General features: G+C 41.4%; 1 protein-coding gene across 1 annotated transcript in view; it reads right to left on the bottom strand.

Annotated features, from left to right (window-relative positions):
* The window catches only part of Prkd1 (protein kinase D1), a 288,145-nt gene that overhangs the window by 21,625 nt on the left and 250,097 nt on the right, over window positions 1–16,423 (bottom strand). The window contains exons 14-16 of the mRNA XM_038336787.1: window positions 5,128–5,289; window positions 4,451–4,549; window positions 3,221–3,488 (exon numbers count right to left, since the gene is read on the bottom strand). Of these exons, the coding sequence (XP_038192715.1) occupies window positions 3,221–3,488; window positions 4,451–4,549; window positions 5,128–5,289 (529 nt within the window). The remainder of the gene's footprint in view (window positions 1–3,220; window positions 3,489–4,450; window positions 4,550–5,127; window positions 5,290–16,423) is intronic.

Genomic DNA, 16,423 nt, shown 5'->3' with positions numbered 1-16,423 from the left:
TTAGAAACAGAAGTTGGCAAAGAGCTTATAAATTTAAACAATTCATTTTTGTTTGCCAGTGAGGTCAGTTGTTTAGCTCAGGGTTCTGCAATACTCTCCCAATTCACAAGCATGGCTGCACCCATCCTAGCTTGTACAGATGCCTCTAAGATTTCATCTCATTCACACTTCATTACTTCCTGTCCTAGTTTGGGTTACTATTGCTGTGATGAAGCACCATGACCAAAAGCAACTTGGGGAGGAAAGGGTTTATTTCGCACACAATTTCATATAATAATTCATCATCAAAAACAGCGACAGCAGGAGCTCAAGTATGCCAGGAACCTGGGGGCAGGAGTTGACACAGAGGTCATGGAAGAGTGCTGCTTACTGGTTGCTCCCCATGGCTTGCACAACCTCCTTCCTTATAGAGCCCAGGACCACCAACCCAGGGACGGCATCATCGACAATGGGCTGAGCCCTTCTCCATCCATCACTAATTAAGAAAATGCTCTACAGGCTTGCCTACAGTCAGACCCGATGGTGGCATTTTCTCAATTAGGGTTCCTGCCTCACAGACGACTCTAGCCTGTGTTGACATGAAATTAGGCAGCACACTACCATATCATGTAGGTATTATGACTCCATTTTCAAAGAAGGTTGAGAAGCAAAGAAGGCAAACGGTGCTTGGTTAGAATGTCAGTCTTAACTACATCTCAGATATGAGATTGCTGACCCCTGCGTTTGTTGTTATAATCATGGCACTGGCTGGCTTCTCGTTTACAATGTCCTGAATTTTCAGCGACTGTGCTGTGGTGTAAAGCACCATGAGTCTTCTCAGTGGTTTATGATAGTTGCATTCACCATACCAGGCTCCAGTTTTGCTTGTGTGTTCGTCATTTCTAATAGGCTTCAAGTTACTCACTAATGGTCCTGCTTCATTTTCTAATCAGGGAATTATCTATTCTCAGTGAGACAGTGGGACAGAATGACATTTTTAACACTTAAGCTGTTCCTGTGACACAATTCGTTACTCAAGCATGAGTTCATTCAGAGGCAGGGAAATAATCATTTGCGCCCCCCCCCCCCCACACACACACCCCAGCAAACCAATAGTACAGTTTTTCTCCAGTCTGGATAGGCCAAAGGAGGCACTGGCACAGAGGCCAATTTATTCTCGAGTTGATGCTTAGTCCTTTAGAAGAAGGAAAATTTAATCTTCCTCCTAGGCTGGTATCAGCATCAGCTGGCCCGAGTGGTTGGCAATCTCCTCCGCTTTGCCAAACCAAATGAAATGGGTATTCCTTGGTCAAATGCAAATAAGTTACAATAGGAAACTTGAGTTACACTCAATAATTTCCTTCGCTAAAATGTTACACATGGTCTTCTGCATTCTCCAGGGCTGAGCGAGTTCTGTATCTCTTCTCAAGACTCGGTTCTGACCAGCTCAGCCAAAGTGAATCTCTGTTCTCTGAATTTGGAGACTGTGATTTTAAATTTAGCCGAAAACTCAAGAAAACAAATGACCATCTTTCCAAGTGCAAAACTCACTTTGCCATCCACTTCCCATGCTTTCGTCACACACTTTTACATTCTATCCCGAACTGCGTTGTGGGTATAAATCTGTGATTTCCTAACTTCTGTTGTTACAGCTACTGGAGTCGATGTCACTATTATCTGTTCCCATGGATGAGAACAAGGAAGTGTCTGACATCTTTCATCTATACTCTGGCAACAGCATCAAGTTATTTTACGTCATAAGAGAAATGAAGCGTGAGGGCCAGTCTTCTCTAATTGGCATTATTTCCCGACAAAAGACATGGTCACTGGAAAAGAATGATGATTACACTTTACTTAAGCCTCTCCCTGAATTCTGGATCATTCCTTTGGCATACACCATAGCTCGTATGTGGGCAGTCCAGATTCCTTTAAGACATATCCATATGACCACAATTGACAAGAAAGTAGAAGATACTAAAGGTTGCTAATAGTAATACCCACGAAGGCTCAATAATGAAGATAACCCTGGCCATTTAACATCATCAGTATCTAAGGGATCCATCTACTTCCTGCAGCTTACCTATGCCCTTCCCACATCTGTACTGACACATTCATTAACAGGTATCAATGTGGGGGCTAGCTGTGAATGTGCCATCTTCTTTTAATAGTGGAAATCAGAAGACTTATAAACTTTGTGTCGCCCAGAAACTACCAAAGCAGGGTTAGTGACCAACCAAGCATGCTCACACTACTTGTGAGTTCTGGCCCTGCTACTAACTAGTGTAATGATCTCGGCGCCTAGTATCACTTCCTTATATCTTTAGTTTTCATGACACAGATTTAAAAACTGAACCTATTTTACAGGATTTTTGTGAGAATTAAATGAACCCCCAAGTACACTCACCAAAGAACAACTTTCAAAAGCTTGAACTAATTATTTCCTATGACATTTCTGACATTGAAACTATGTCTATCCCCTTAAGAGAAGAGAAGTACTGATAAACGAGAATATCAGTCAAAGCCGTGCGGTGGTGGCGCACGCCTTTAATCCCAGCACTCGGGAGGCAGAGGCAGGCGGATCTCTGTGAGTTCGAGGCCAGCCTGGTCTACAAGAGCTAGTTCCAGGACAGGCTCTAAAAAAGCTGCAGAGAAACCCTGTCTGGAAAAACCAAAAAAAGAAAAAAGAAAAAAAAAAAGAATATCAGTCAAAATAATGCAAAACTGCCAAGGTATCCTATCCTAAAAGAGTCATGGCGTACAAGTGTGCTCTCATACTGAACAAAACCCCAACATTTCTAAGATGTGGCCAAAGAAAAAAATTCATTCTCCGCTGTCACACAAAGTAAAGCAGGAGAGAAAGGGCTTGGAATAGTAATGGTATGATAATGGAAACGTCAATGTCATAAACTCGTGTTGGTGAGACTTCAGAAAAGCATAATCCCAAACCCCGGCGAAGGCTCTCGGCTGTCACATCAGCACAAACATGCCCGATGTGCACAGTTCTGCTTGGCTGCTTTACTTACCTTTAGGTGCAACCTTCCAAGGTCTAACCTGGCAAACACATATTTTACTAAATGACATTTTGGATTTGGAATTGTGTTACTTCTCAATCCACTTTAAACAATTTTTGCTTCCACTCCAGTGAACACAATGAGCATTTTTCACTTCAGCGCCTAAGAGTCAACTGAAAGCACAGCACTGAAGATGGAAGCCGACGTCCCTTTTGAAGGGAAGAGATTACCTTCAGGAGAAATCTCCTTCCAGGGGTTGGGCGGGTACATGAAGGCCGCATTCTGGATCTGGTCGTGGATGTCTTCGTCTTCATTAAAAGGGAAGGTGCCACTGAGGCTCACATAGATGATGACTCCAACAGACCACATGTCTAGAGAGCGATTATAGCCCTTGTTCCTCAGGACCTCGGGGGCCAGGTAGGCTGGGGTACCCACCACTGACCTCCGGAAAGACTTCTCTCCAATGATCCGGGCAAAACCAAAGTCACAAAGTTTCACCTGTTGATGATAAAAATTTGCTGAAACAGTGAGCTTGGGTTTTCATTAGCTCAGCTCTACCAGAGGTTTTCAGAAATACAGACAATACCAACTGCCCCTGGAGGACTAAATGCTATTTTCTACCGTCTATCTTTGAAGACAGTAGTTTATGTCACAAGACAAAACTGGCGTTTCATTTAAGAAAGTATCCTGTAAACCTTTTCCTTTCTGCCCCAATATCAAAAGATAACTTTGAAGATAAGCACGATCAATTTGGAGCATTGGTCACTAGGGAGGAAAATATGCAAACCGGTAATGATGGCCTTATCTGAGGGGCTTATTTAAGGGAAGAATAAGGAATAAGGAGGAAGATGACAGAATCCACATAACTATCAAAGTTAGCTGGGCCAGCAGGTGGGACCGAAAGGTGTCAGCACAGCAAGACCAGACACTCACCCTGACCAAGTACTGGAGACATAGGGTCCCTAAAAAGAGGTCCAGGTTTTTCCTACCACTGTGTGTAAGAAAGGGAAGCTTGTCCTGGTCACCAGCCTCAGAGAGCACACAGCATCCCTGGGATCCTAAGGTACTGTCTGTGTGAAAGTCATGGTTTCCACTCAGGCCTGGAGGCACCTGCTCTGAAGAAGCCCAGCAAAGACTGAGAAGCACAGATGAGTATCAATCATCAAAATGGCTCTGCGAGAAGAGAGTGATACAGCTATCCAGAAAAGTAAGGCAACACGGGAATGAAAATACTAAGGGGAGACTTCAAACTCAGGGCTTAAGGGGCAAAACAATTTAAAAGAAGAAGAAGAAGAAGAGGAAGAGGAAGAGGAAGAAGAAGAAGAAGAAGAAGAAGAAGAAGAAGAAGAAGAAGAAGAAGAAGAAGAAGAAGAAGAAGAAGAAGAGAAGAGGGAGGAGGCTGCTCAGAGCCAGCAAGGCTGTCAAGCTGGCTTTCTGCAGAGAGTGACTTTTGAACTTGCCTGAGGGAATGGATCAGCCGATGCCAGCAACACATTCTCTGGCTTGAGGTCACAGTGAACGATGTTTTTAAAATGAAGATGCCGCAAAGCCACTAGTATCTATAAAGAAGATCATCAAAATAACTTCATCTCAAGATATTACTAATTCACTTCAAGACACATAACTAATTTCAAGGTATTACTGAGGTGAACTGCCACATGAATTTGAAAGGCCAAGAGAAACCCCACATTGACTAGTTAAGGTTCTTTACGTTCGAGACACTCAAATCGTCCACAGTTAACATAGTAGATTGCTAAAGATATTTCCATGGAAGAAGTAGCATATTCTTCCATGGCATTAGATAGCCACAAACACAGGTGTAGACAAAGGAACTCACCACATGGCACAGAAACACTACCTCAAATATCTGCAGTGAACCAGGATTAAGTCATTGTAGTATTAAAATTTCAAGCACAGCTTTAATGCGTGGGTCAGTTTGTAAGATACTAATTTTGTATACTGGACTCTGAATGACATAAACACAAGTAAGAAGATATACTCCTCCCTGGCAATCTTTTCTGGTGGTCGTTTAGACTGGAAGCAGAGACCAAACAACAAGGCTAGAGAGCTGTAGTTAAACAGTGGTAACATCTGATATCCAATACTATTTTTTTTCTGCCTCTAATTGATTTCTTACCTGAGTAATTAAAAACTTCGTTATGTGTTCTGGCAACCTGCCCTTTTCACTTGACAAGATCATCTCCAGCATGTCTCCATGGAGTTTTTCCATAACAACAAACACTCTTTCAGGCGTCTCAAACATACACTCCAAATTTACAACACCAGGGTGATGAAGGTTCTATTAAAGATAAATAAAGCACTTGAAGAAAATGAGGTTTTTGATACTGTTTGGCAAGCTCGCTGATTACATGAAACTGTTGAAGCTTAAAGCTTGGAGAAACCCACACTTAAGATTCTTAACACCTCCATATCCCACATGTGCCGCCTTGTATTTTTGAAATTCTAATGTTTCCAAAAACTATATCTTTATTTTCTATGCATAGTGAAGTTATTTCTATACTGAAAAGAACTAAGTTCTAGCACAGTGAATTGCTAATTAGGATTTAATTAGACTACCATATTGAGATATGTATAATTTCTTAGCATCATCTCCAATATTAAGCATATTGTCTTAAAAAAGCACACGAGGGCATCTCTATACAATTGATATTTAATGCAGGAGAGATGAATTTCACGCATGGAGTACACATGACTGACTGAAGGAACATCGCAGCCAGAATCTGCCGGAGTTGCTCTGTTTTTCAGGCTGGTGAAGGAGGCAGAGGCTGCTGCCCAGTGTGAAGACCACTGGGAACAAGGTGAAGTATCGCTGAGCCCTGGTTGCTCAGGATGCTACGCTGCACAGAAGACCTTCAGGGTTCTAAAGCATTCCGTCAATACTTCCACAGTGAAGTAATGGTTAGCCATGGAAGGCTACATTGTGCCTGATATGTTAGCTGTCTGGCCATTATATTATTCCCTTCTTTGATCTTTAAATTTCAGTGTTGGTCTGGGTCAAAAAAAGTCTTTAGCAATTTGGCCTTCACTTTTTTTTTTGTACAAAGAAACAATTCTAACAGCACAAAGCAATGACGTATTTTACCTGCATTTAAGTGAGAAACAATGACAACATCAACATAAAACATCATGAACAAAAATTAACAACTCCCACCTCCTGGGAAACAAACGAAACAACAGGAATGAAGAAAGGGTCACAGCAAAAGCAAGAATCACAGAGTGATTCTGCTGAAATTCAGATTCTTCCGGGTCAGTTCCATGAGGAAAGCTGCTAAGTGCCTTATCGGAGTGTATGATTAACTAGTTCCCTTCCTCTAGTTCATCTACCTGTGCACAGCCGTAGTGTTCCGGGGAGACTGGCTTCCTTAAATATCAAAACCTTCTGTCCCAGTGAGGAACAGACACAATGAATAAGAAAAAAAAAAAGGAACAGAAACACACTCGGCTACCAACATGATCTGAATACATGTGTCAATCCTCAAGCGACTCTACATATGCTTTTTTTTTTTTAACATATGTGTCTTTAAGTACCTGAGTTGCTAGTGGTTTAAGAGACCATCCATTAACAGATTCTTTTTCTCCCTTTCCCTATCTAAACCATGGTTTCCACAGACTCATACATGGGGTGGGGTTTATTATAAGTTACATAAACTGGAAACATCCCCAAAATGTCTTAGGTCAAAAGTATGGAACAGACTACTAGGATTTTTCTGTCATCTATTTTGTGGCATGTTAATTGCAAACTTAGGATTCTACAAATGTCCACTATTTAGTGTTTTTACAAAAGAACTAAGAGGGATTTTTTGCTACTTCCCACACAGGATATTTTGAATAGTTAAACACACAGATATTTTTTTAAAGCAGCATATTCAAGTAAAGGCCATACATACCCAACTGGGAAAGATATTTTAAAAATATAAAGTCATGTTGTCACTGCCCTTGGCTTTTCTTTGACAACAGCCTACTGCGTCATACATTTCCCAAAGAATACACTGAGAGACAACTGAAAAATCTTCCCTAAAATAAAGACTTTTTTCTGAACAATTATTATTAATTTGGGGGGCAGGACCTGATACCATGTCCTAGCTTGACTTAGAATTGACTAGGTAGCCCTATTTGACTTTGGATTCATGACAACCCTCCTGTCTCAATCTCCTGAATGCTAGGATTACAGGGATGAGCTACCATGCCTAGTTATTTTTTATAAATAAGGTTATAATGGACAGTTGAGAAAATGTCAAACTTCCTCACGGATTGATTTTATTCTTGTTAAATGATCAAATCTTTTATACCCAAAAAATGTATATAAAGGAGCAGGACTATCTTATTTACCAAACTCCTACATTATATTCTTTGAAATATTTCTTTAGCCTGGATAATATGGTATTTAAAAACTATTAATAGAGAAAATCAGACTTTTATCTATCTCCCCGTGTAATCACGTAATTTTAAATCATGTAGCACATGGTAATTAATTAAAATACCTAGATACATTTCAACCAAGTTCACATGGCTTGACCAATATTTTGTGTGTGTGTGTGTGTGTGTGTGTGTGTAAACATGAATAAATCTGAAACATCTTCTTCCTGATGTCCCAGGCAAGTGAATTTGAAAAATGACTGAATATTGCAGCAACAACCACAGTACAGTAGCCTACAAGGAGAATCCTTGCTAGTTTCCAAAGCGTACGGCAGGAATTCAGATCATACATTTCATAGAGGAGCAAGATCTGCAGGACTCTGACCATCTGTTTGCTGGATTTCAGTAACTTAATTTTCAGGAAATGAAACATTTGGTCAAGCACAGGGAAAATGGTTCACTTTCACACATTGCAGACTGATGACATCTTTGGAGTGAATGGAAGATTTTTAAAAAGCTGGGAGGAAATATCATTCAGAGATCTAGACAAAATCTCCTTGACTCAAGGCTCCTAGAAAGATACTTAAGCAAGGAAAGGAAACCAGTTCCTAGAAGCAAAGCATTTTATCAGGGAGTAAATGAATTAAACTGCACTTTTGGTTCCGCATATGTGCTAACTTAGACACACATTTGCCTGTGTAGTGCTATATCAGCACTTAGTCCTTAACGCTTTCCCAGCTGCTTTATTTGATATCAGGTGGAGAATTTACTTCTGGCACTAAGTTGTGATAAGCAATCACTGCTATATTTCCACCTTCTTTCTTGTAGGCTAGTCTACTCAGATATAGAAGATAATAGATTCAACGTATCATTCAGCATGTTTGAAGCAAAGCAGCTTTGATTCAGCTCATACTGCAGTAGGAAAAACTAAAACAAGAAATTCATAATCAGAAATCAAGACAGCTGAAAGAACTGAAGGAGAGCCATCCCACTACACAGAAGTACACAGGAGCGTGAGGTGTCATTGTCAAAAGTATGGAACCAATTGTGCTTTCTCTCTCTTCTTAATATTGAGAAAAAGCACAGCATTCTTTTACTTTTTAATTACGCTTTCTTACCATTTCCGCTGTATTTAGTATTCCTAGATGTTATTATTGCCTAATGCTCTATGATAGGGAAATGACTTATTGATAGACTTGATAGATATGGAAAAGTCATCTTGTAAGGAAAACAGAAAAATACTTGTTAAAAATAGTATCTACGGGGGCTGGAGAGATGGCTCAGAGGTTAAGAGCATTGCCTGCTCTTCCAAAGGTCCTGAGTTCAATTCCCAGCAACCATATGGTGGCTCACAACCATCCATAATGGGGTCTGTTGTATACATAATAAATAAATAAATATTTTAAAAAAAATAGTATCCACGCCAGGTGGTGGTGGTGCAGGCCTTTAATCCCAGCATGCGGTAAACAAAGCAGGTGATTTCTGTGAGTTTGAAACCAGTCTGGGCCACAGAGGAAGTTCCAGGACAGGCCTCAAAGCTATACAGAGAAACCCTGTCTCAAAAACCAAAACCAAAAAGAAAAAAAAATAGCAAAAACTGATATTGATTGGAATCTCTCTTGCTTTCTGGAGTCTTACAGTCATCTGTCTTTTGGTGCATTATTTAATGGAAAATGTCTAGCCATGAGCCAGTGTCTTTCTACCGAAATTTAGCTTCTTTTGGTACTTATTTGTCCAATGAATTCCTGAGACCCTAGGGATGAGAATTATTCTAAAAAATGGACTTGTTTCCTCTCTCTGAACAGCATACTGTTCTTTACAACTGAAGGGCCTACTCCTCCTTCTCTCGAGAGGATTCCCTTGTTTTGGCTTCATCGCTGTGCCTGGGTTTGGACTTCTATCTTTCTTTAACCAACTGCTGCAGCCTCTAATGGCTCTTGTCTTGGGATTATTTTCCTTCAAGGTAATCACTAAAAGAATGTTACTCTCATCTTCTTCTATGAGACCCCCTCAAATTACAGCCATTTTCTCCTACAAGATTTATAATATCATTATTTTGGGGGGAATGAAGGATAAAAAAATCAAAACAGGCTATTTGAACACTCATGCTTGTGGTCCTTGTTCCCCTTAGAAACGGGTTTCAACTCCTCTTCTTTTGTTAGGTTCTGTTTGAACTCAGAATAGACACGGCAACAAGTGCGGTCACTGGGCCTGGAGCTCAATTTCTGGAGCAGAATCTCGGAAGCCACGCCCCTGAGTTTGTGTTTCTACTCTTATCACTTGCTGGTTCCTGATGCACATGAGTTAGACTCTGTGGTGCCTATTTCTCCCTTTGTAAAATGTGGTAGCAATACATATGACAATCAAGACGTATTACTCAATACATTGTGCCTGGCATGTAGAAGACCTGGTGACTATCGGGTACATCTGACACTGTAAAAAGAATGAACCGGGCAATGATTTCCTCCTTGGTTTACTGAGTGAACATCAATGGTACATAGGAGTTCTCCTTTTACCTGACAAGGGGCTGTACCAGGTTAATAGCAAATGGCACAATCTTGTCCTTCATCTTTGCCATCTCCCCATCATTCTTGCAGCTAATGCATATTAGAAGCAAAAGGAATCATGACCTCACAGTTCTGTGCGTCCAAAGTCTGATGAGCTCTGATGAGCTCCTCTATGTTCTGTTGTTTCTCTAGGCAGAAATTAAGTTGTTGGCAAGCCTTTCTCCTACTTGGAGGTTAAAAAGGAGAATTGGCCTCTTGGTTTATTCTGATTGTCCTAGGACTGGAGAGGTGACAGCAGGACAGCACCTATTCATTCCTTAGAGGCTGCAGGCCAGGAGGCCCCTGAGCATGCTGAGCTGCTCAGGCCTCATCTTCTACTACACACTATATGTTGATGTTTCGCAATCCAAAACACCCAGCAGTGTTTTGCTCTCTCCTCTGCTTTTTTTTTTTTTTGGCATGGTTTCTCTGTACCCATCTTGGAACTAGCTCTTGTAGAACAGGCTGACATTGAATTCCCAAGGATCTACCTACCTTTGTCTCTCGAGTGCTGGGATGAAAGGTGTGCACCACCACAGCCCTGGTGATCCTTTACTTTTAAGGATTCATAATTTAATTTAGGCTAACCTAACTAACGTAAACTAACCATCCTATTTCATGGTCTCTATATCAGTTACTTTTCTATCCTTGTGATAAAGCACCATGACCATATAACTTACAGAAAGAAGGATTTATTGTAGGCTTACAGGTCCAGTGAAATAAGAGACCACTGTCATCATGGCAGAGAAGCATGGCAGCCGAGGTACCTGGAGCAGCAGCTGAGAGCTCACACCTCAAACCACAAACAGGAAGCAGAGAGACAAAACTGAAGTGGCAAGTGTTCTTAAACTCTCAAAGCCCACCCCTAGTGAAGTACCTCCTCCAGGAAGGATAAACTCCCTAAGAAAATGGCCCCTAAAGGGACTAGTACTATTAGGAGGTGTGGCCTTGTTGGAGGAAGTGTTTCACTGTAGGGGTGGGCTTTGAGGTTCTTTTGCTCAAGCTTCACAACTTCCTGTTGCCTGCAACATGTGGCGCTCTCAGCTCCAGCATGCAGCCGCGCTCTCCTTCATGATGATAACGGACTGAATCTCTGAAACTGTAAGCGAACCACCCCAATTAAATGTTTTCTTTATAAGAGTTGCCCTGGTCATAGTGTCTCTTCACAGCAGTAGAAACCCTAACTAAGACACCCCCTCTGACTGGGGACTGAGTATTTAAATGTTAAGAGTTTATGAGATTCATCTCATTCCAACCACATATTCTGCTCCTTGGTCTCCATAGGTTCAGGGCCATATTGTGCTGCAAAATGCATTTAGTCCAACCCCCAAAGTCCTCTTAGTCTTTTAATCTCAATACAACTGAAAAGTTCAGTCTCTGCTGAGAGTCAAGGTAATCTTTCAGTTGTAACCAAGTATAAAAGGAAAAAAAAGAAAACTACACTCTTTCAAGATTCAAGAACACAGACTATACGTTACCATTCTAAAAGGAACGAGGATGAGGTGAGGAAGTATGGGACCAAATCTAGCAAACTCCAAATCCTTGAACTCCATATCTGACGGCCCCACCTATCCACCTTGGCTGCTTATGAGACACATCTCCCTCTTGGGCCGTCTGCACTCCCTGCGTGCAGCTCTCATGTTTCATGGCCCTGGCACCTCAAACATCTTGAGGGTCTCAAGCACAACAAAAGCTTCACTTCTACAGCTCCACACAATGCCTCCATGCTTCCTGCCTGGTCTCAATGGTTCTTGGAAACTGTGGAGGAAGACTCATAACCCCTGTTCTAGTGTAACCTTCATTACTGTGAATCCAGGGCCACATGGACAAGGTGGGCACTGCCAACTCTGGCTACTAGCTTGGGATGGACCCTGCCACCACAAGGCCCCATTTGCAGAGCGTGTGCTTATTGCTCTGTCTAGGATCAGAAAGTTCTTTAGGTCTTTTCTTTCCTCAAGTTTAAGTTTAATTGGGTGCAGGTTTACCCTGAGGGTGCCACTCACTGATTTCCATTCACATAAGGCCTCTCCTTAAAATCTTTAGCTATTTAAGCACAAGCTTTGGCCCCAATTTTACATTTTATGGTGCTCCTATTCTCTTCAAAATGTACATTTTATGTTTCCTTTTGCCCCATTTTCTCTTTTTCACTGCAGACTTGCATAAGATGATTACTAATAATCACCAGAGATAGTCCATATTAGGCTGTCCCAAAATCTTCTCTGTTAAAGAAATTAATCCATTACCATTAAATTTAGTCACAGTCAAGTTCTTAGGATAAAGTCAGAAAACAGCCTCATTCTTTTCCAAAATATCACAACGGGCTCTAGCCCAGTTGCTAGTATTGTTCCCTTGGAAAGCTCTTATTTGGGCCCTCACTGTATAACTCTCAGCATTGCTGATTTCCAGTCTCCCACTAGAAGAGGTCATTAAGCCCCACTTGCAGTGGATGATCACCTTTTTCAGGCCAAATTTCCAAACCTTTCACATTCCTCCAGAAAACGTGATTATCAATATCCCAAACCACTTTAGCGTGCCATTTTCTGTCTTAAGTTACTTTTCTATTGCTGTGATAAATCACCATGACCAACTTATAGAAAGGTTTATTTTGGGCTTACAGCTTGATAGGGATAAGAGTCCATCATTATCATAGCAGGTGAGTCTGGCAGCAGGCAGGCATGGAGGCAGGAACAGCTGAGACCTCACATCCCGAACAGTAAGCACATGCAGAGAGAGAGAACATGAAATGGCAAGAGTCTTTAAACTCTGAAAGCCCAACCCCCAATGAAATCTTCCTCCAGCAAGGCCACACTCAAGTAGAATCAGGTAGAAAGGGCCAATTATTAGATAGCTACCGATTTATTGCATTAATTGGTGATTGACTTAAAGCACTGATTGCACTGCCTATGTGTCAAGCGTGACTCCATTTGCTACCCAGAGCACAATGACCTGGAGACCTAAACAATGAATGAGCCGTTGATTGCCCTTAACAACCTGTTGACTGCCACGTGTGCTTCTACAAAACCTTGCTTGCTTGCCTACCCCACTTTGTGGCTTTAGTGGATGAAACGAGAATGCAAACTGGGCCTGGCATTGACGCCTTTCAAGAGTTGTCCTGGCCCTGGTCCGTGAGTGACATCTCCTCTTTCCCACTCCCTTGGTTGCTGGGTTGTTTATTCTAGAAACAGACCCTCAACAACATCCCTAAGCCTCTCCCCAAAGTGCACTAACTGGGGACCAAGTATTCAAAAATGCCAGGGTCTATGGAGAGACATCTCATTTAAAACATCAGTCTTTAACTTTAACTGTACAGAGTACCTCTCTCTCTCTCTCTCTCTCTCTCTCTCTGTATATATATATATATTTGTATATATATAAAGATATAGATATATCTTTGTAGGAATATTCTGCCTAATCCATCAAGCTAATCTTCCATTTTTTTTTCAGCCTACCAAATTCCTTATTCCTTTTTGAGAAATATGAGATCTTTGGCCTTAAAAGCAGAGGGAAAGAGTATACAAACATCTGTAAAATAAATATCGCTTACTGCTCATTTATTTGTAATTTCAGTCAAATATTGAATAATGGAGTGAGCATTATAAAGAACTGTATACACCATCAGATTGTAACCATTGTTAATACTTTGCCCAAAATGATACATCTAGTTTTCATCATCTTTATTGTTCTAATGTATCTTCATATGAAAGAAAAGTAACATTTTAAAACAACATATGTCAAATGGACTGAGCCTGACATGATGATAGGCATCTTGACTTATAAATAATGTGACTCCCTAGAGGAACCCTACTTAGTCTTCTTGCTAGTTTCTCAGAATTCTATAAATAAGCAAACTTACTACAGTGTCCCATGGAGTTTTTAAACTGGATCCCATCACTAAAAATGTGCCCTTTTTGATAGCAGCTTAAGAAGACAGGTACATTCTTCTTTGGGCAAAGTCGCTTTTGTTGTGATCATTGTAGGTGACACTACTTCTGAATGCAGTCCAGTGATTTATTTGATGTTGTTGCTGTCTGGGACTGCATCGCTCTCACGGTGCCCACTGCCCACCTTATGCTTTGTATGCATGGCTGCATGGGCATCTTTGTTTTCAGTCCAAACTCAATGTGGGATTACCCTCACATAAAGGACACATATGATGGAAGAACTGGTCAACTCAAGGAGGAGGAGAGGGAAAAGGAAAACATACAGTGGGAAATCTCAGTCTGGCCATGTAACTGTATCAGGAGGGGGGCCCTTAATGAAATGTTGCAGCCTATCATGTGAACATTATAAAAAAATGACTGGGTTTGCAGACATATTTCTGAGTGCTGCTTATCCCACATTAGTGAGAAACACTAATATATCATCACTGCTATTGGCATTTAGTTGACGATAAGAACCAGCTGAACGAGTAAAAGGATCAGGAGAGTTAAGAGGTCTGCATCCTTCTAGCTTTCAGTGTCTCTGGCCTGAGAGTGTATGAAACTGAAACCCAAGCTGCTTCTGTTCTGTGGCTTGGGAAAATCTCAAAGATACAGGTGTGAGCTATTATTCTGAGATCAGAATGAGAGGAAGACAATTGGAATTTTGGGGAGGAAGAGAGGAAAGAACAGTCAGAGACTGAAGTGGTAGAACACCGTCCTTTCCTGCCAATGAACTTGCATTCTTGATCTGATGAATTTCTCCTTGCAGAAAGTAGGCTTTGCAACTAACTGCTCATAACTCCATTCTTGTAGTAGCTAAATACTGTAGAAGCTTGAAAACTTTCCAGGATCATTATAAGTACGTGGATAGTGAGGCTTTTGGCGGGAACAAGAAGCCAGGAAAATGAATAACATTACAAACTCACCTCAACTTTAGCACCTCCAAATACCCAATGGATAAGGGAACTATTCTGACATGTACTGGATCATCTTGGCTACAAGAACCATGTGCAATCCGGAGGATCTAGCAAGGCAGATGACTCCATGGAAAAGTGTAGAGGAAACCCAGGGTATTCAGTTCAAATAGGGCATTCAAGAGTTCATTCATGTCCTTGTGTTTGTTTTTATACCCAGAATGCAAGAACTCCTCTTGTGAAAGGCACAGCCCTTTATTTTCCTTTTTTAGACCAATTGTCACAGAAAATGGATATGGGCAAAGCTCTTGTTGCTTCCTCTATAATCAAAATACTATGGCTTCATAGTTGATACCTATGTCCTAACCCTTGAATATATTCTCCAGGAAAGACATTACCGGAGCTTGGTAGGGGGAAATTAAGCTCAAGATTTAGGTAGTAAAGAGAGTACTGGGAAGGAGGAGCACAAAATAAAGCCTTCAAACCCCTCCTACTTCTGGACAGGTATCAGTCAGAACACTGCCCAGACTGGTACACTAAGATCTGAGGGACCAGAATTCAAATGGAGCAGGCTGAGATTTTGACAACTTTCAATAGTACCTAGATAGCCCTGCTTTGCTGGTAAAGGGGGCAAAGGGCGTTTGGAGGATGATTCCTGTAATGGATAGAGTTCAATGGGGGTGATGTGAAATGTTGTCTGTGGGCACGACAAGACTGTTGCCCGTTCCAACTGCCAGCACCTGTGGTTACCAGCAGAAGACTGACACACTATTGGTACTAGTAACTCTGAAATGGGGGTGAGGAAAGGCTACAAGGACCCATTTCTCCGTAAGGCTATAGGCAGTTAAAGGTTGAGAAAAGAAGGGCTCATAAGGTCCACGCCTACCCAACGCCATTTACATAGTTACTAGTTGCTGCAAAAGACTGTTCTTAGTGTTATACTCCATTAGCTCCAGAAAATAAACCTAAATAAAATTATTGGTTCATTTAGGTAGACGTAAGTGTAATTCAATGTCTAATTCCCTATCTGTGGTGAAGAGATGTTTGCTCATCTCCCTGGGAAAACACACACTAAGCACAACAAAGTGATGTTATTCACACTGTAGTGTCTAACATTATCCAGGTACTAGATAGTATAATGCCCTCCATGGCATATGGCTAACTAGCTCTTTACCTTAACTAATGGCATCTTCGGCACTCCTTTGCAATCAGTACCAGCTCAGTCATCCTTGACTTGAGAGGGGAAATGACAGACAGTGTAGGAAATGCCTCAGGAATATATTCCTCAGTTCCACTGTGTCCGTGATATTATGATAACCAGTGATTATATTCTTATGTGACATAGTAGAATAAATGCAGGTTTTTTTGACCCCAAGACTCAAGCCCCCCAATATGCATGAATTTCCTACATGTGGAGGTCTGGTTGCACCTGCACATGGCACCAATAAAGTACACACCTTCCCCACCTGCATAAGGGAAAGGATGTTGAGGCTTTGGCTCCCCTGTAAGTATGGCAATGCAGCCAGGTGCATGGCACAGGGCACGACTGTCTCTCCGGCAAGACCATGTTCAAAAGTACCATGAGGTCATGGGTCACAACACTGGGAAGTAGGTAAAATTAGATGGCATTTTCATGGCCACATAACTCTCTGATCCTCTGAGACACACTCACCTTA

This window comes from Arvicola amphibius, chromosome 7, assembly GCF_903992535.2.
Source record: "Arvicola amphibius chromosome 7, mArvAmp1.2, whole genome shotgun sequence".
Lineage (NCBI taxonomy): Eukaryota > Metazoa > Chordata > Mammalia > Rodentia > Cricetidae > Arvicola > Arvicola amphibius.
Note: the sequence above shows the minus strand (reverse complement) of the source record. Positions and strands in the feature narration are given on the sequence as shown.